Source organism: Nyctereutes procyonoides, unplaced genomic scaffold (genome assembly GCF_905146905.1).
Source record: "Nyctereutes procyonoides isolate TBG_1078 unplaced genomic scaffold, NYPRO_anot_genome, whole genome shotgun sequence".
NCBI classification, from domain to species: Eukaryota; Metazoa; Chordata; class Mammalia; order Carnivora; family Canidae; genus Nyctereutes; species Nyctereutes procyonoides.
This window is the reverse complement of record NW_026575049.1, coordinates 68,779,344-68,800,187: the sequence shown is the minus strand read 5'-3', so window position 1 is coordinate 68,800,187 and position 20,844 is coordinate 68,779,344. Positions and strand designations below refer to the sequence as shown.

Sequence of the window (20,844 nt, the reverse complement as noted above, 5' to 3'; positions counted from 1 at the left end):
TTCCCTGTCGGATAATTGCAAAATCTGTGTCATATCTAAGTCTGGCTCTAAGGCTTGCTTTGTCTCTCTGGATTGTGTGTTTTTGTTTTGTTTGGTTGGTTTTCCTTTGTCTTGTTCTTGCCTTTTAGTATGCCTTGTAGTTTTTCAACGTGGGACATGCTGTATCAGGATTCGAGGCAAATAAACCTTCTGCATGACTTTTTATGCTAACCTGGCTAGAGTTGGCATCATTTGCTATTTGGAGTTTGTTCTTGTAAAAAGCTTCAGATTTCTCTAGTCCCATTGCTTTTGTCCCCCTGCTGCCTTTTTGTTTCTCTAAAATCTCCTTCTTATATAAGTCTGTGCTTTGCAGTTATTTTTAGCTATAATTCACTGTTGTTAAACTCGAATCTTATTAATGATGTAATAAGAAGTTGTGAAGGAGAACGGAGTCTTTGGGCTGTGACCTTCACAAGTGTTTCTTGGCTTTTTTTTTTTTTTTCTTTCCTTATCCTCCTTGGATGAGATGAGACAAGAAAGTGAGAGGAGGCTGGTGTTGGATATTTACCCTTTTCCTTGCAGGTGAGATAAGGCTTTGGGAAAATCTGTTTTAATGGAGATCAGGCCTTTATTAGAGAGAATGCTCTTGGCATATTTCAAAATGGTTACTCCCCCTCACCCCCGACAGAGACCTGAGATGGTTTTCTTGTCTTTTCACCATGAGAACCTGGTATGGTTCCTGGAATGAAAACCCACAAATGGTTTTGACTTTTACGAAATTCTTATGCTCACCTTAGTCCACACTGAGACTCTAAGAGCTTATCAGAATTAGCACTTAGATGTTCCTATCAGTTTGACTCCAGTGGCTTCTGCTCCAGGCAAGCTTATTTCAGCTGTGATTCTCTGTGTACAACTGTCTCTTCAGATTTTGGTGTGGCAGTTTGCTCTGTGACTTCAATTTTCTGATAGGTCCAAATAAAGTTTGTTGATTTTCAATTTGTTCAGTTTATTTCTTGCAAGCATAGGAGTGGTATCTTCTAAGCACTTTATATGTTGGAGCTAAAACCAGAGTTGCATTTTTTTTTAAATCTTGTTTTTAGTATGTACATACATAGGTTGAGTATGTGGTATTTTTTAGTAGAATTAAGACCGTATCGAACACACAGTTTTACAATTCTTCATTTAACTTTGTAGAATGGACATTTTAATATCCTTAAATATTCTTCACAAACAGAACTTTTAATGGCTACAGAGTTATTGTTAAACATATATACTACTTGTAATTCTCTATATAAATAATACTGCACTGAATATGGTGCATATTTCTGTTTATGCATTTTAATATGTTTGTAAAAGTAAAATTACTTCGTCAAAAGAACAAACATTGTTATGGTTCTTTACATATAAATAAATTACCTTCCTGAAAGTGCTTTTAAAAATTTGGTTTGTACTCCCATCAAAAGAAGAAGAGAATTTTTTCAACTTAAGTTCATTAAAAGAAATAAACGGTATCTTACTAAATTATTGACTTTCAGTTTCTTAATAATTAATAGGATTGAATGTGTTTCATTTATAATAAATGGTGACTATAATTTTAGGTAACATTTATTGTGAACCTATTGTGTCAGCTACAAAATTCCAAGTCTTCATATATATGACCTCATTTAATCTGCCCAGCAACCTTGGGAGGAGTCATTTTATTGCTTTCTGTTTTACAGATGAGGATACTGAGGCACATAGAGGTCAAATAACTTGCCAAAGATCACACAGTGAGTAGCTGTGTGAAAAAATGAAGTCCAGGCAGGATGTATTAGAAGCCTCAACCCTCACCACCTCCTTTTATTTTACTTCCTCAGAGCAGCTATTGCCCATTAAAAAAAAAAAATTACACGTGTTCGTTTTTTTCCTGTGGATTTATAAAACATTTTATGAGTTGAGGATATTACCATCTGTTTCTTATGTATGTTGAATATTTCTCTCAGTTTTCAATTTGTTTTTAGATGTTGTTTATATTTTTATACTTCATAAATATTATTTTCCTAATCAGGTTTGTTGAAATAGAATTTATAAACAGTAAAGCTTATCCTCATGACTCTATGGTCCTGAGTTCTAACAAATGTGCGCAGCCATAAACCACCAGCAAAATCAATATGAAACATGACCACCACCTCCCAAAAACTTCCTTGTGCCCATTATCAAGCAAACCTACCCCTCGTCTTCAGACCCTGCCAACTGCTCATCTGTTTCCTGCCCTTTTAGTTTTATCTTTCCAAAATGTCAGAGGGGCGCCTGGGTGGCTCAGTCTGTTAAGCTCTGCCTTCCACTCAGGTCCTGATCTCAGGGTTCTGGATGAAGCCCAGCACTGGGCTCTGTGCTCAGCAGGGCCTCTGCTTCTCTCTTTCCCTCTGGTGTCTCTCTCTCTCAAGTAAATAAAATATTTTTTAAAAAATCATATAAATGGAATTATACAGTACATAGTCTTTTGGTTCTTGCTATTTTCACGCAGTATGATGCATTTGAGATTCATCTGTATCATGTGTCAGTGGGTTGGTCCTTTCTCATTGCTGAGTAGTGTTTCATTATATAAGCATATCACGGTTTATCTATCCAGTCACCCACTGAAAGGCATTTGGGTTGTTTCCTAAATTGGGTGATTAAAAATAAGACTACTACCAATACTCACCTACTGGCTCTAATGTGCACATAGAGTTTCACTTCCCTTGGGTAAACACCTAGAAGTGGGATGTCTGGGTCTTGTGATAATTACACTAACTTTACGAAAAATTACCAAATGGTTTTCCAAAGTGGTTGTAGTATCTTGCAATCTTAGTTGCTCCAAATCTTTGACAACACTGAAATGTTCACTTTTGTTTGCTTGTGTATGTTTAGCCATTCTAATAGGTGGGTAGTGGTTTTAATTTGCATTTCCCTAATTACCAAAGAGGCTAAGCATTTCTTTATGTACCTATTTGCCATCCGTATATCTTCTTTGGTAAAACATCTTTTAAATCTTTTGCCTATTGTAAAAATTGGAATGTATGTTATCTTATTATTAAATTTGAAAATCCTTTATATATTCTAGACATAAATTCTTCATCAAATTTGGGTGTTTTTTTGCAAATATTTTCTTCCAGTCTGTGATTTTTATATTCAGATTTTAACAGTGCCTTCAGAGCAGCAGAAGTTTTTAACTTTCCTAACGTCCAATTCAATAATTTTTCTTTTATGACTCTTTAAGTACGATGTGAGCTGCAGGTTTTTATAGATGAACTTTATCAAGATGAAGACTTCCTTTTTATTCCTAGTTTGTTAATGGTGGTTATCTTCAATGTATGTTGAATTTTACCAAATGCTTTTCTATCAAGATGATCGTATGGTTTATTTATTTATTTATTTTTAGAAAAAAATATTTTAAATTCAATTTAATTAACACATAGTGTATTATTAGTTTCAGAGGCAGAATTCAGTGATTCATCAGTTGCATACAATGCCCAGTACCCACTACATCACGTGCCCTCCCCAATGTCCATCACCCCATCCCCTACCCCTCTTCCCTCCAGCAACCCTCCGTTCATTTCCTATGATTAAGAGTCTCTTAGGTTTGTCTCCCTCTCTGTTTTCATCTTATTTTAGTTTTCCTTCCCTTCCCCGTGTTCATCTGTTTTGTTTCTTAAATTCTACATATGAGTGAACTCATATGGTATTTGTCTTTCTCTGATTGACTTATTTTGCTTAGCATCATACCTTCTAGTTCCATCCATGTTGTTGCAAATGGCAAGATTTCTTTCTTTTTGATGGCTGAGTAATATTCCATTATATATAGATACAACATCTTTATCCATTCATCTGTTGAATATCTGAGTTCTTTCAATATGGTTTTTTATTTTTATATTCAATATATTGAATGACATTGATTGATTTGCAAATGTTAAATGAATCTTGACTTCACAGGAAAAAATCCTTCAGTTATGATATATTATTATTTTTATATATTACTATATTCAATATGCTGATGTTTTTTGGAGATTTTTTTTCATCTATGTTCATAAGGGATTTGGGTCTGTAGCTTATTTTCTCATATTATATTTGTCTATTTTTGGTATCAGGTTAAGTCTGGCCTTATAGGATGAGTTTGGAAGTGTCTCTCCCTTCTTATTCTCTGGTAGAATTTGTGTAGAATTGATATTATTTTTTCCTTAAAAGGCAGAATTTGCCTGTGTGATGCTATCAGGTCCTGGAATTTTCTTTGTGGGAAAGTTTTTTTTTTTTTGTGGGAAAGTTTTTAACTACAAATTCAGTTTCTTTGATTGATATAGGTCCACTCAAGATATTTATTTCTTCTTAAGTAAATGTTGATAGTTTGTGGTTTCAAGAATTTTGTCTATTTCATTTAGATTGTTGAAGTCTGGGATATTAAGTTGTTTGGAATATGTCCTTACTAGCCTTTTAATGGGCCAAAATCAACGATGATATATTGATGTTCCCTTTTTATCAGTGGTATTAATAATTCATGCCTCTTTTTTCCTTGAACAGTCTGAATAGAAATTTATCAATCGATTGATTATTTAAATAATTAATTGGTATTTTCATTATGTTTCCTTTGTTTTCTATTTTCAATTTCATGTACTTCTGCTTTTATCTCTATTATTTCTTGTTCTAGGTTTAATTTGATATTTAATTTCAGGTTTCTTAAGGTGAATACTTCAATCACTTATTTGAGGCCCTTGTAAATTTCTTTCTTTCTTTCTTTCTTTTTCTTTCTTCCTTCTTCCTTCCTTCCTTCCTTCCTTCCTTCCTTCTTTCTTTCTTCTTTCTTTTTCTTTCCTTTGTTTTTTCTAGTATGAGTATTCAATGCTACAATTTTCACTTTAAGCTGCATCCCACATATTCTGATGTGTTGCATTTTCACTTCCTTAAGTTCAAAATATTTTCTAATTTCCTTGTGACCGACTACCTCTTTCACCCATGATATATTTAGAAATGGTTTCTTAAAAACGTTCAGATAATTAGGGATTTTCCGGCTCTCTTAGTCCCATTTATATTTAATTGAATAAAGCTGCTTGAATTTCCGATTCTTTAAGAATTTACAAGTTTGAACATCTTTTACTTATAATAAATCATGTTAATAAAATTAGGTAAATTTTATTGCAAGCTTACTCTGTGCCAGTGACTATTGTGTATATGAGCTCATCCATGTTCACAAGGATGCTTTGAGGAGGCACTTTGTCCTCCTGTCTTTCCTCATGAGGATTTTGAAGCCCATGGTGAGAAATTAGAGAGCTCAGCATTTGAATCCAGGCAGGATGTGTTCAGAGCTTCAACTCTGCACCATCTCCTCTTTGTGCCCAATCTTCCTGTAATCAGGTTCTTTGCCCACATATCATATGTGTTCAATATTCTCCTGCAAATTTGTAAAAACTTTTTGTAAGTTGAAAATATTAATTTTTGGAGATTTTAAATAAACACTTGTATGTTTATTAATAATAAAAATAAGAAAGTTTATTCACTTCCCCCAAAACAAGAAAATATCCCTCTTGTCTTTCATATGTGTTAAAAGTATTTTTCCCGATTTTTAAATGTGCCTTTACTCTTTTTTAACAACTAATGATCCTATTTTAAGTGGTTCTGGGATAAGGCTATAGTTATTTGGGCAAGTTAACGTAGATCCTACCATAAGAATAAGTAATTCTAAATTAATTTTCAAAATACATGTAAAATTTTATATGATGTAAAAGAAGCCAAAAAAAAAAAAAAGGAAAAAGGAAAAAACTAGAAGAAAATAAGGTAAACATTGATCCAAATTTTGCAATGCAAAAGATTTTTCTAAAGCCTCAAAGTATTGGAATAAATCACAAGGAAAAAGATGTACGAGCTTTATTGAATAATATATAAAGGATCATTAGTTTCTCACCATGGGCTTCAAAAGATAAGATCATAATAAAGAAGGTGTGAGTTAAGATGTGTTTCAACTTATGTAATGAAAAGGTAACTAACCAAGTAAGTAGTCAGAAATGAATTTACTATTTGGTTTGAACAACAAAATAGCAAGAAGAAGACATTAACTAAGGATTTTTAAAAAAATTTACACCCAATGTGTATATATATATATATATATGTATATTATAGAGGATTATCCTCCCACATTATAGAGGATAACAATCATGATAGTAATGCGAGAGCTAAGCATCATTAAGGTACTGGCAAAATCCTTGTTCTATGTTCTTCTGTTCCCACTGCCATGACATACATAATAAGTGGTACTATTGGAATGGCAAAAAAAAAAAATTACACTCAATTAATTAACATATAGTATATTATTAGTCTCAGAGGTACACTAAGGATGTATTTGAGATGTAAATAAATGTATTCCATTTATAAAAAGAAACAAGAAATTATGAGACAAAATAAGAGCACATTGCTGAGGAGAAGAACAAATCAGGAACGTGGTAACCGTGCTGATAGCAGGTTTCACCTTGGCAACAGCAGATGCCGGAAGGCAGTGGGAGAGCATCTTTATTTAATTAATTAATTTATTTATTTTTTGGGAGAGCATCTTTAAAGTGCGAGAGGGGAAAATGCCTGTCGGTCTATAACTCCTATTCCAAAGTGAGGACAAAATAAAGATGTTTCCAAACACGAGAAGAGATTAATACCCTTGGCTCCCAATAAAAGATCTATAAAAGATATACGTAAGCCAAAAGAAAATAAAGTTCTTGGGATATATAAAAAAAATTAGTCCCCAAATTGATGAAATATTTCAACAAATTTTATTCTCTGTTGATGGTAAATCTAAGTATTTTTGTAACAATTTTTTTAAAGTGAAAGTACAACACTGAGCAAATATAACAATACGGGGTGGAAAAGATGCACAGCAATGAGTCTAAGGTGACTGCGTTCCTTGTCTCCATTGAGATAAAAACACAGGACGTCTTTTGGATTTGTGGGCAACGTGAATAATTAAGGATGCCAGCTAAAATATCAAAGTTAGGACCAAACAATAAAAAAGTCCAAATCTTCTGGGAACAGAAGGGAAAAAAAGAGAATGTAAAATTTTTATCAGTACAAGGAGGGCAGACGATAGGAGGAAACGCAAAGGGTGGAATAGCTCTGTCCGCCCTCATGTCTGTAGGTCTGGGAGCTGGCTTACATTTTGGGGTGAGGAGCGAAATTTAGGAGAATATTTGCAGACGTGCAAATATTCTCCCAAAACTGTGATTCTTCCTGTTGCCACTATCTCAAGAAGGTGTAACGAAGCAGTGTGCTTTCATCCACTCCAGCTGACCAGCCAGGGTAGCGGAATTCCAGTGAGTTAGGTCACCCCCAAATTGCCCAATGTCTGCTTTTCAAAAGCCCCATTTTTTAAAGCTGCTAGTTAGGACGTCACTCCAGCTGTAGAACAAGGACATCGCTTATGTTACTTCTCTGCTTACTATAGCGATCCCCAATAGTCAACAATTTTGCCATTGACAGGTTCTGTTTATTTTTCTATTTCCCCACCTCCTGAACTCATGATCCCACTAGCCAAACATTTTTGAATGTGGTATTATAAAAATGGCACAAATTCAACTTTATTCCATTTTCTTTTTAATCTGAGAAACTTCCAGTGCACTTCAGGATAAGTAGAGATACATAACTCACAGTTTTTACAGAGTTTGGGGCAACGTTTAATGTGAATGTTTGGCTAACCCCAGTCATTGGGGAGAGTGCTCTCTGGGCCTTGTTCCTCATGAATCTCTGGAAATTGGAAGCAATGTTAATAGGGAAATGGAAGAAAGTCATAGGGGGCCCCCAGCCACTGAGTTCACCTTTAGTCTTACTTCCGTTCTTTGGGCAGAAGAGTTCAAAATGCAGGGCAGACATGGAAAGACACTAAAGACCCAATGCAGGGCTTAAGGGAGGGCTTTACCATCAGGGGCAGAGAGTAAGACCATGTCCTTGTATTTCTATGGGATGTTGGTGTTGAACAAGCATCTTGTTATTTATTTATGATTTTATTTATTTATTCATGAGAGACAGAGAGAGAGAGAGAGGCAGAGACACAGGCAGAGGGAGAAGCAGGCTCCACGCAGGGAGCCCCACGTAGGACTCGATCCCGGGACCCCGGGGACACACCTGGGCCAAAGGCAGACGCTGAACCTCTGAGCCACCCAGGCATCCCCTTGCAATATTTTTAAAGGGTGGAAATTGAGATCTTGACGGCAACATAATGCAGATAAGGAGTATTTACTGAGTGACCAAGTGGTAAATTTTTATCACTGACGAATGAACTTTACTGATACCAGGTTATGTCACTGGGTCTCAATCCTGATAAAGGAGTTTGCTCGGGTTTGTCAGAGATATGGACATAGCCTTTCCCAGAGTAATTATTCTGGAAAGAGATTTCCACACCTTAAAGCTAATATAAAGGGTAGAAGTTGCACTGGCAGCCTCACTTGCTCTGGCTCCTTCTTCCCATCAGGCAAAATGAAAATCCTCGTGAGTATTTGCTTATGCTTCTTTATAGTCTTGTGGTGGCTCTTGCAGAGAACGTGTGAATCCAATGTGCCTTGGATTTCAGAAGTCTTAGGTGAACACTGTGCATGCTTCTAAGCTTCTGTGATTGAATTACATAATGTTTTTGGCAGGGATAGTGTTAAATATTAAGTCGGATATTTATTTGTCCACTGTCTATTTTCCGAGGTGTTTACTAAAAAAGATGCAAAGAAAACATTTTGGAAATATCTAGAGGATTTTAATTTTGGAGAATTTTTAATAATTCCTTCTTATGAGCTTGGGAAGGAATGTAGGCGTTTTAGGGCAATAGCATCTACTACTTAAAAGAGAAGGTATAAGTTTTTGAAAAAGACAATAGCAGCAGTCATTTGCTAAGTGTGTATTAGATTCTAGGCTAAACGTACATACTTTGATTCTTTACTTCAACAGCTCTGTGAGCTGAGTAGTGTTACCCCGTTCTACAGATGAGGAGACTGAGGCACAGAGGAATGTGATTTTCCCATTCCGGTAAATATGAGGTTTAGACCTGAAAGGTACCTGTCCCCATCCCGCCGGCGGGAGCGATCACGGCGTAGTGTTCCTGCCGTGTCACCCTCCTCCTGCCCACCCCAGCCCTGATCCCAGGCTCCCACGGCTTCACTCTGCAGTGCTCCATGAACAGAGGTTTGTGTTTTGACCCAGAATGGAACTCCTTCCACCAGTTATCTATCCCTTATTCTCATGGAGTTGTTGAGGGAGAAAGCAAAATGAGGAGTTCCTCCCCACCAGGTGTTCAAGATTGTTGGCTTAAAGAGTTCCAGCTCCAAGGCGCCTCTTGATTTTCCAAGAGGAGGTCTGTGACTGAAACGTAGACCCGTCACCGTGGTGCATGAATCAAGGTGTCGGGTGGGTGGCTACTTGGGGACCGGGGACACTTGCCGAGCTTGCTCTAATTACATCACTCTGGTGGCGAGTCGTCCACTCATCTGTTCAAACCTCTGTATTAGACCCTTTAAATAGAATACAGAGGATTGCCAGGAGTTACAGGAGCTGGCCCTGAGTCAGGGAAGGAGTGGGGCTGTGCAAGTAGCCAGGTCAGGTATCTACATACAGGTCTTAGTCAGACACCCCACCCCCTGTCCTCAGAAGACAAATGTTCTTGGTGTTTGTCAGGAAAATAGAAAAATCCTCCTGATAGGTCTTAAAAATATCTGCCTTCCTGCAGATCCCCTCCGTGAGCGGTTTGCAATGACAGCGCCGTACATTGTGGTGTTCGGAACAGAGAACACAAAACTGGGATCCACAGGTTGGAGAAGACTCTTAACTGCAGCAAAATGTCAGAACTGCCTCAATGTCGGCCTCAAGGCCCATTAGCCTAACACTTGTCTGACGGCCTCACTAAGGATCCCGTCCTTGGTGTCAGCCTCAAACGTTAGCCATGCCTCCAAGTTTCCTGTTTTCATAATTTCCCTTGGGAATCCATTGTAGCTCTATCATCCACAAACCCATTGTAAATCTGTTTTACCCTCTCAGTCTCAAGGGATTAAATATATATATATTTTTAACCATAAAATACAACTTCACTCCCGTAATCCAAATCCACTATGCGTCACACCAGGGTGTTCCTTCTTATCACTGTTCACCTGCTCCAACTTGTTTCTGGCATGAGAACGTGTGCTACCTAGCAGATTAGGATGTTGGGAAGGGTTGGGGATTGGGCATAAAGATAGAAGAATGACAAATAGCACGGAGTCGATAAATACCTGCCAAATGAGGGAATGTGTGTTTCACATCTTGGAAATGGACTGTTGGCTGCCCAGGACCACACCCCTGTGTCTCAGGGCCTATATTTTCTGAGACTTGTGCTGGTCTTGTCCAGTGTCCCCATAGGTCCCTACCCTCAGTGACTGCCCTATAGAGAGTGGATGCAACTGGTCTGTCTTTCAGGTGGTATTTCTGGTGCTGGCCATCTTTGGGACACAATCCCATGGAAACGAGGTAAGTCCGTTCACTATGGATTTTATATCTTGGAGTAATTGGGAGGGGAAAAGGAAGAGACAAGATAATCTATCTGAAGGACCGTAGAGAGCGCATATGCCCTATTTGGGATGGAATCCCAGAAATAACCAAAAATGGAAACGAAGCGGTTGGTTATTTCTTTTCAACTGCAATGACTTAAAAAAAAAATGCAACCCATTGCTTTAAAATGTGGTCCATCTCATTTCTCGTGTGATGTCACTGCTTCTCCCATTTCTCATATGAAGAAGAGCTTCACATTCCTACTTTAGCATGTGTCTTTGGTCTAGGATGCCAGTGAGGAGGTTTCAGGCGTCAGTCTCTTGTTCATAGCAAGTGGAAGGCTTTATTTTGTCAAGAGGGTTGCCTTTCCAGTGCCCATGTTTTATGGATAAACCATTATGTCTTTGTTGTTAATCTAGGTTTATAACATCATCAGCCCAAACAACAATGGTGGCAATCTTCAGGAGACGGTGTCAATTGACAATCAAAAAAATATCGCCATCGTTAACGTTCACGCAGGATCATGCTCCTCTACCACAATTTTTGACTATAAACATGTAAGCAGCAAGGGAATTTGTACATTCTTCAAGACTGGATTTCTAAAGGGTGGAGGGGTGGCCACTTACTACCCAAGAACTATCCTTGCAATTCTTTCACAATTTTCCTTACTTTTGCTTTTCCCTTTTCAAAAAGATTTTATTTAATTATTTTATTGAGAGAGAGAGAGAGAGTGAGAGCAAGAGCGAGAGCATGCACTAGAGGAGGGGAAGGTCCATTGGGAGAGGGAGAGAGAGAACCTCAAGCAGACTCTGAGCTCAGAGTCGGACTGGGGGCTCGATCTTGTGACCCTGAGATTATAACCTGAGCTGAAACCAAGGGTCAGACACTTAAGAACACCCAGGTGCCCCCCCCCCAAAAAAAACATTTCTAAGCAAAAAAAAAGTATGACAGGAAAGATATGCATTTGCTTCACCTTTTCAGGTGGCAATCGGAAGCATCCTGATACTGTCTCCCTACAGGCTCAGAAAGCATCTAGAAAGGTGGGCCAAAACCCAGAATGCAGCCTGGCACACAGGCTCTCAAAAATATTCACGGAAGGGATCCCTGGGTGGCGCAGCGGTTTGGCGCCTGCCTTTGGCCCAGGGCGCGATCCTGGAGACCCGGGATCAAATCCCACATCGGGCTCCCGGTGCATGGAGCCTGCTTCTCCCTCTGCCTGTGTCTCTGCCTCTCTCTATCTGTGTGTGACTATCATAAATAAACAAAAATTAAAAAAAAATATTCACTGAAGGAACAAATGAATGAATTAGGGCTTCTAATATGAAAACCTGTGCCAAAAAAGAGCGATTTCAGAATAAACAATCACAGAATAGCAGAAATCCAGAACATCTATGCACATTTAACCATGTAAGTCAGATGACAGTAAATCATACTTCTGGAAGAAGGAGCATATGTTAACCAAAAACTCCAAACTATTTCCAAGTTTCAGTTACTAGTATTAATAGTAAGTCTCAGAAAATTGCTCAGAGAAGTTATTTGGTCCTTTATCCATTTATTTGTTTGTTTTCCACGTGTTCTACCCGGTAAGGAGCCTGCTCTTACCGTGGGGCAGAGCTATGCACTGTGGATATAAGGAGGTTGTAGTTCATCTCACCGGACATTTGAACACACTTTCTGTGTCCTTTTCTTTTTCTTTTTTTTTTCTGTGTCCTTTTCTTGGAGGAATCTCCTCACATGCCTCCTCCCCATCGCCATTAGGAGTTCTAGGGTGCATGTGAGAGCATGTGCTCTTTGAAAGATACCATTTTATTTTATTTATTTTTTTTGAAAGATACCATTTTAAAGAAAGTTCTACTTAAATTGTTTTTTAAGGCAGATTTCAGGGAAATCAGCAAAGTGTCTCCAAAAAAAAAAAAAAAAAAAAGTAGAAGAAGAAAATCCCAGAGTGGTGAGGACTTGGTTTACCCCCTTCCACCACCATCGGGCTTTGCCTTAGTCTATTTTTGAATTTTAGGAACTGGCCATTTGTGAGAATTGAAAAATAGGAACTAGAAGACCATTTGTATGACACACAGCCTCACGGACTGTAGAATAATTTGGAAATCCATGGAGAAAACCCCATTTGGGATGAAGGTTAGGTGGCCTCCGCTTCCACCTGGCTCCATGGGCCTCACCCGCCTCCAGGCCGGGCCCGACCCGCCAGCCCGGGTCTCAGGTGGAGACGGGCTGGAGAGAAGCCAGTAAAGGAGGGGAGGACAGATGAAAGGCGGGGGTGTTGGTGGCGGGGGGCCGTGCCGTGCGCAGGAGTGTAGGGGTCCCCGCGACGGTGAAAACCTTCGCCATCTGCGTTTCCTGGTAGAGACGCTACCTGCCGCGTGTGGCTGCTGAGCGCGGACTGGGACAGGCGATTTAAAGATTTTCAATGTTGAAAATTTGAATTTAAATCTAGATAGCACCTGTGGCTAGGAAGGAGCTTGGTGGAACGCACAGTTCTAAAGGGGACTGCATCCGTCCCAAGTTGAGGGAAAGGCAGAGAGAGAGAGAGAGAGAGAGAGAGAGAGAGCTGCTGCTTCCTGACTGTCCAGACCCCGCAGACTACAGGCCCGGGGTGCAAACCGGGAAACCTGGGGCACAGGGCAAGGCTCTGTCCCACCTCAGAGGGAGGGACAGCTAGTGAAGAAGTCAAACTATCAGGCAAAAGAAGGCGAATGCATGGAATGGGTTTGGGGTGGCCCTCCCTGCGCCGTCTCAGGGCTTTCCTCCAGCCCCAGGGGTTCCCCGCCACCCCCCGCAGCCCAGAAGCCAGGGGACCAGGAGGGCCAGTAACCGTGTTCTCACCGCCTCAGGGCTACATCGCCTCCAGGGTGCTGTCCCGAAGAGCCTGCTACATCCTGAAGATGAACCATAAGGCCATCCCCTCCCTGGACCAGCTAAAACGGTACATCTACGAGAAACAGGTAATTTTGCCGAACCCCTACTTATTCCCTGTTCTTTTAAGATTTTATTTATTTATTTAGTTATTTAGTTAGTTAGTTATGAGAGACCCAGAGAGAAAGGCAGAGACCCAGGCGGAGGGAGGAGCAGGTCCCTATGGGGAGCCCGACACAGGACTTGATCCCAGGACCCTGGGGTCATGCCCTGGGCCCAAGGCAGATGCTGAACCGCTGAGCCCCTGGGAGCCCCCTTATTCCCTGTTCTTGATCTGAGGAGAACTGGCACCTCCAGAGGAGTGACGAGGCTCAAGGGGAAGGTCGTAGTGTTAGACCTTCCCGGGGACGCGTCGTCTCCACCTGTCAGAGTGCTTCCTCGTTCACGGCTTGGGGGACCCGAGCGCATCTCTCAGCTCGATCGCTACCGCACAGGCCCCGATGCCACGGCTTGTTACCAGTTCTGCTGTTTCTGTGGGGGAGGCTGGACGCCAGGGCTCCGAGACGTGGTGCGGGCGGAAACACGAGGGCACGAGGGAAGTTGCACAGGAGCCAAGGGGCCACCCGGGAGAGCACGAGCACAGCTTCCTTCTCCCTCCCCCTGTGTCCTGCCATCTGTGCCTCCTTTGCCTGGGGGTTCACTCTCCCTGGGTTTCAGGGCCCCCGCGGTGAAGCCACCGCATCCTACCGAGGCTCCTCTGCAGAACGAGGGCTCAGAGGACAGGGTGCCTGAGGCTCCTGGCTGCCTCTGCTTAGTTGCATGAAAAGTCGGCGTAGAATACGGAACACCGGGTGGCGTCCACCTATTTTATCCTCCCCCCATCCCCCCGCTGCTCTAGGCCATGCAAAGCTTGTTCTCCGATAAGTACTTCTGGGTCAAGTACAACCCGCTGCAGTCCCTGATCATGCACATAGACTGGTTCCTGTTCGGCTCGCCCATCAAGGAGCTGTGCAGTAACGTCCCCCTGTACAAGGGGGAGGTGTTCGAGAAGCCGCGTGAGTACCAGCCAGCTATCCCTTCATCACGGATGTCGTGAAGGCTCCCCCGTGGGTGAGCAGGGGTGGACGTGGAGCTCGGCTCCTGGCAGTTGGCTTCAGGAACTAAACGCCAAAGTCTGTGCAAAATGTGTCACATGTTAGGGAGACACAGAAGTGAGTAAGACTCTGCCACCAAGGGACTCAGAGTCTGGCTGGGAAAGTGGATGGGTTCACCCAGAGGAGGAATCTTTGGGATGTCCTAGGTGCTGAGGAAGGACCGTCGGGTTCCCTAATGTGCGGCGCACTGAGCGGAGTCGATAACACAGTTCTGCAGGCTTGGAAGGCCTGAGATCTTCAGATCCACGCAGATCTTAAGTGTCCTTCACACACACACACACACACACACACACACACACACACACACGAGTTGCCCACGTTAACTCTGTGAGGTGAGGGTTGTGTTCTCTTGATCTCGGTCACCGTCCTACGATGTGTATGTGTAGCGAAGCATCACAGTGCACCCTTGAAATACATACAGGTGCACTTGTCAATTATTCTTCAAAAAAGCAAATCTAGGATAGAACAAGGCTAAGAAAGAGCGAGCCACGTGCCCCGATTGGCGGGGAGTAGACCCTTGAGTCACCCAGGGGACGGCCGTCGCCGCAGCCATTACTGGCATCTGTATACAAAGTCTCCAAACACGCGACAGTGGCCAGAGGGAAAGAGGGGCCAGGCCGCAGATGGTGAATGGAACAAGGTAAATTCCCCAGCCTAGTGGATGGCAAGATAAAAAAGAAAATAATTAGCATTTATCACGTGTTTTACGGTCTACAAAAAAACTTTTTAAGGCATCTTTCTTTTAGTAGCGTCATTAGTACTTATACAAGTAAAAGTGACCCGCGGGCCCCAGTGCAGAGTGTCAGAGCATCCATCGAACAGAGCCAGACAGCGCTTCTAGGAGTTGTCAGTCTTTTTTATTATTATTATTATTATTTAATTTTTTCAGAGAGAGCGCGAGCGCATGCAAGAGAGAGAGAGAGAAAGAGTACACGAGTGGGGGCGAGGGGCAAAGAGAGGGGGGAAGCAGATTCCTCCGCTGAGCGGGGAGCCCGAGGGTGGGGGGCCCTGGATCACGGCCTGAGTTGAAGGCCCCTGCTTCACCGGCTGAGCACCAGGCGCCCCAGGGCTTGTCAGTGTTGGGGAAGCCAAGGTGCTCGGAGAGCCAAGGACTTGGGGGACGTGGAACTACACGTACGACCCCTGGTCAAGGCAGTAACCAGAAGACATCGGTTTGCTGCTTTCTAACACTGTATTTCTCAAGGCTCCTTTTTTGCAATTTTGTCCCTTTTTCAGATAATGTCGGTACTGGCACCTGTTCAAAAGTCGGATTCCTGGGCATCTTTGGACTCTCCATCTGCGCAGACGTGGATGCGTAGGCATCGGCCCACTGGCGTTGCCTTTTCCCAGACCCCTCCCCTTGGTTTCCACTCAGCAGCCACGTTAAGTTCTTTCCCAATGCCCCAACTAATGTTGAGACCTGGCGGTGAATCATAAATCCTATATCGACAGATGTCCGGGTGTTTCCTTTTTTTCAAACAGCAAAGGGAAACCAAACAGTGTTGACGTCAACACGTAGAGGGAAAGAATCTGCCAGGATTTCAGGCCCAGAGCATAGAGTGTGAAGCCTCCTGGATAACAAATCTGAGTCATTACATGGGGGTCAGCTGGGTCCAAGTGTCCGTCTTGCCTCCACCAGACCAGAGGCCCCTCTGTCCACCAAGAGCGGGGAGCTTCAGGGTTCTCTTACCCTGAGGAGTACTGAGAAATGTCTAGAATTGTTGAATCATTATATTGTGCCCCTGAAGCTAATATAACACTGTATGTTAATTAGACTTGAATAAGATTATAGCAAAATAAAAGTTTAATTAAAAATAAAACAAGGGGATCCTTGGCTCAGCGGTTTGGCACCTGCCTTTGGCCCAAGGGCGCGATCCTGGAGTCCCGGGATCGAGTCCCGCATCGGGCTCCCTGCATGGAGCCTGCTTCTCCCTCTGCCTGTGTCTCTGCCCCTCTCTCTCTCTATATATATATATATATGTCTATCATGAATAAATAAGTAAAATCTAAAAAAATAAAAATAAATAAAATTAAAAATAAATAAAACAGAAAACAACCACGTGTGCCCTCCGGGTGGAGCAAGTGCTGGGGGGCGGGGTGGGCAATGGCACCCCCCCCTGCTCCGGGGGGTCGCGGGGTTGGGTGGTTCTCTTAGCAAACAACTCAGCCGGCTCAGGTGAAGGAAACTGTCCCCTTGGACAAGGCCCCCAGCTTGGACCGGCCGTCACATGCCTTTTCGCTCATCAAAGCACTAGTCTCAACCTCCCTAAATACGATTATAACGTATTTTATCTTGGAGTGAGGAGAGAGGTAGTCGGGAGCGCCAAATCAATATATAGGCGGAAAAAAGTTTTCCAACATTCCAAATAAATTGTGTAACGTGGACACAGTCCCGGGTTGTACAGCTGGGCGGTGGGCCGGTCGGATCACGGGGGAATTGCTTAAACAAGAATTTCTGTTATCAACTGCTCTTCCTCCTAACATAATAACCACCGCCAAGTATATTTGAGACACTCGGCCACGTGCTCAGCGCTGGGACAGTTACGCCGCCAAGACTCCCATTGTCAGGGAAATGGGAGGGAAATGGTTTTCTTGTTGGGGAAGGGACACATTTACGTGAAAACGTTCGCCAGCAACGGTAAAGAAGGTACAACAGGCCAAACGGGTGGTAGAGGCTCCTCCCCGGGACCTTGGTATTGGCGGGTGATGGAATCCACATCAAGTGAACCGAGGCAAGGGGGGTGGAATTTGTTGTGTCACCTTGCTGAAGAAAGATAGAGATATTGCGGTCTCGGGTGGCGAGACCCGGGGTGTGTGAGGGGGCCCAGACTTGTCTCCTGCTCTCGATTCTCCTTCTCTCTGAGCATCAGCCTCAGAGGTTTATGCCAACCTTCTCCAGGAGGATAGAAACCCCCGCCACCCTATGGTCCCCATGTTCCCAGCGTTGTCCTCAGAGAGGGAGGGCCTCCTCTCCATTCCAGTCTCAATTTGTTTTAATTTAAAAAATCTTTGGGGGAGGAGCCAGACTGAGTCACCTGGGGCACGTGCTTACACCCGGGCCGAGCCTGATGGGGACGTGGTGGGTGGAGGCTGTGTTGCCATTAGCAACCTCCCTTGGGATTTACTGCTTAGAGCTGGGTTATCCTCATTAATTTTTACGTCCGTCTCATTTTTAAAGCAGAACTTCGAGGTCTGCTCTTTCCCGACTCTGCTTGCGTGAGGCGGGTCAACCCTCCTCGGTGCTGGTGCCATGCTATTGGGGCAGCAGGTGCAGCGGGCCAGCTCGGGCCTGAAAGGAGTATGTCCAAGTGGAAGTTACCAGGAAGCTGGGGCTGCCCTCGGCCTTCAGAAGGAGCTCCTCCTTCAGGGCCGGGGAGGGGACATATGGCCTGGCTCCAGCTTTGCATGCCTCGAGACATTTTTCAATTTCCCCTTGACTTCTCTCTTTGACTCGACTGTTATTCCAGAGTGCGTTGTTTGCTTTCCACGCACGTGTGAGCTTTCCTGCCTTCCTTTTGTTCGTGATTTCTCATTTTACTCCACTGTGTGTGGAAAAGATACCTGGAACGGTTCTTCACTTCGTTAAGGCTCGTTCCGTAGCCTAGTGCGAGATCCCTCCGGGGAAATGTGCCGTGGGAGCTGGAGAAGGATCGCATCCCGTCGTCGGACGGAACGTTCTATAGAGGTCCGCTGCGTCCACTTGGTCTAGGGTGTTATCCAAGTCTGCTGTCGTCTTGCTGATTTTCTGTCTGGATGGTCTCGGCGTCATGGGAAGCGGGGTAGCAGTTTCCTGCTGTCACTGTACTGCTGTCCATTTCTCTCCTCAGATCTCCCCGGGCTGCCCCTGACGTTGACTGCACATATATTTATAATTACTATATCCTTCCGGCGAGTCGACCCTTTTTTCATTATGTAGTGACCTCCTTTTCTCTTGTGACAGTTTTTGACTAAAAGTCTATTTTGTGGGATCCCTGGGTGGCGCAGCGGTTTGGCGCCTGCCTTTGGCCCAGGGCGCGATCCTGGAGACCCGGGATCGAATCCCACGTCGGGCTCCCGGTGCATGGAGCCTGCTTCTCCCTCTGCCTGTGTCTCTGCCTCTCTCTCTCTCTCTCTCTCTCTGTGTGACTATCATAAATAAATAAAAATAAAAAAAAAATAAAACTCTATTTTGTCTGATACAAGTACCGCCTCCCCTACTCTATTTTAGGTACAATTTCCATGGACTATCTTTTCCCGTCCTTTCATCTTTAGCTTATGTGTGTCCTTAAATCTAAAGCGAGTCTCTTATAGACAGTCTATAGTTGGTTTTTTTTTTTTTTTTTGTATCCACTTATCTACCGTCTATTGCTTTACTCGGGATATCGGCTCTGCTAAATCACTGTCCGCCCGAGCATCGACCTTCTCTAGGTCATCACGGAGGAGGGGCAAGTCTGGACCAAACATAACAAAGCATCAAGGATCCTAGAGGAGCTGATCTGGCTACTGAGGCTGACCTGAGAGAGGAGGCCTGATCCCGGACGCGAGTGTGCCAAGGGGGATTTTGTAGGAATCTTGGTAAGTCTTGCAGCTGGGGTTATGTCCTACGACATTTTGCTCTTCCCAGTAAATGATAACGTCACATAGACGCATTCGGCCACCTTGAGGGAGAACGAAATGGAAGTTGTTCGTTCAGAGCTCCCGGGATTAGAGTGCGTGAGTCCGAGCAAGTATTTCCTTCTGCAAAGTCTTTGTTGGGACACCTGCTTGAATGGGTGTGAACGGGAGTTAACCTAAACGTGATAAATATCAATTGATGAACTAACAAAATTCTTGAGACTTCTAGCTCCTGCTAACGATGAATTAGCTTAGATCAGGCTAACCTTGCTGACATAACAATTGCAAACCTGGACAAAATGTGAAACAAGCAGGTGGTTGCAGGCACCGGAGAGCGGCCCAAAGCAGGCAGGAAGCAAAGAGGTAAGGCCTTTGAAAGAAATGTTCATCATCTATGGTTGATCAGGTTTGCAAGATCACATGATGCAGAAACCCACCGAGCACTCATCCCCCATCCACTGCCTCCTGCCCAGGCCCTCTTTCCTGCTAACAGAACCTCCGCTTGTCCGAGCAGCAGCCCAACGGCAGCCAGGAGTGCCAAGGTCGAAAGGCCTGGGCTTCCTCTATCTCACTTCCCTTAAGAAGACAAGGTGGGGTCGGCTTCCTCCGACTGTGCCTGGTCTCTGGGTGGCCGTAGGACCTCAGTTCGGGTCCAGGAGGTCTAAGTGGAAGTTTGCTGAATGAGACTTCCCGGAAGGGTCTTTCTTTCCTGATACAGAGGGACAGACTCAGCTGGCACGCAAGTGTGCCCTCGGCTCTCTCCTGTTGTTCTTCCTTCCGCGTGGACGAGACGCTGGTGCCACGAGATATGTCTGCGATCTGGGGACCCCTGGGCAACAGCCCTGGAGAGGAAAGGTTCAGGGAAGGGAGGGCTGGAGGGCTGGATTGCCTCATTCTAGAGCAGCTCCCGCCGGCACCGTCTTTCCTCGGACTCACGTGGCACACATCCAGGTCCACCTGTCTGAGTCACCGTGACGGTGGCCTCCTTTAGTCGCGGCTACAGGCGTTCCTCACGGATGCACCTGTGACTGCACTCGTGACCATATCCCGCCATCTGGGCCTGGCCCAGCTCCGGGGCCCCCACTCTGCTCACCCTAGGACTCCTTTGGAAATTCCGGCTTCACCACATCCCCGCACTCACCCTGCAGAGCCCCAGTGCTACGCACCTTCTCATAGATCGGCCAAGGAAGAAATGGTACCCGGAGCCCACTGTCCAGCTCTGCGCACCTGCTCTTGCTTCCGCGGGTCCAGACACTGTCCCCAGCTGCTCCCTCAGCCCCAAGACAAACGTGTGAGGCTATGGCAACTCTTTTGCAAAGGACCCAGGACACATATGGGATACGAGTCAAGTGCTTCTTGGGGTTCTGGGGTCCGCGTCTACCCCACAGTAAGGTGGTAAGCCCGTTTCCTCGGGACGCCTTTCACCACAGGGGAGGACTGGCTGTAGCAGGGGTCTCCCTTGCTCATGCCAGTGTGTGACCTAGTGAAGCCATCCCCTGAAAATTCACCTCTCATACTTTTTTTTTTTAAAGTGAAGGAAGTCCTTCCTTTTTTTTTTTTTAAATTTATTTGTGAAAGACAGAGAGAGAGAGAGAGAGAGAGAGAGAGAGAGAGAGAGAGAGAGAGAAGCAGGCTCCATGCAGGGAGCCCGACGTGGGACTCGATCCCAGGACTCCAGGATCACGCCCTGGGCTAAAGGCAGGTGCTAAACCGCCGAGCCACCCAAGGATTCCCTACCTCTCATACTTTTAAGGGTGCA

At 44.0% G+C, this 20,844-nt stretch overlaps 1 protein-coding gene across 1 annotated transcript; it reads left to right on the top strand.

Annotated features, from left to right (window-relative positions):
• Positions 1–8,442: 8,442 nt before the first annotated feature.
• GKN2 (gastrokine 2) lies at positions 8,443–16,271 on the top strand. The gene is made up of 6 exons (XM_055329152.1): positions 8,443–8,454; positions 10,399–10,449; positions 10,890–11,027; positions 13,317–13,427; positions 14,237–14,393; positions 15,729–16,271. The coding sequence occupies exons 1-6, from the start codon at positions 8,443–8,445 to the stop codon at positions 15,809–15,811; spliced, it is 552 nt and encodes a 183-aa protein (XP_055185127.1). The 3' UTR covers positions 15,812–16,271.
• The last annotated feature ends 4,573 nt before the right edge of the window (positions 16,272–20,844 follow it).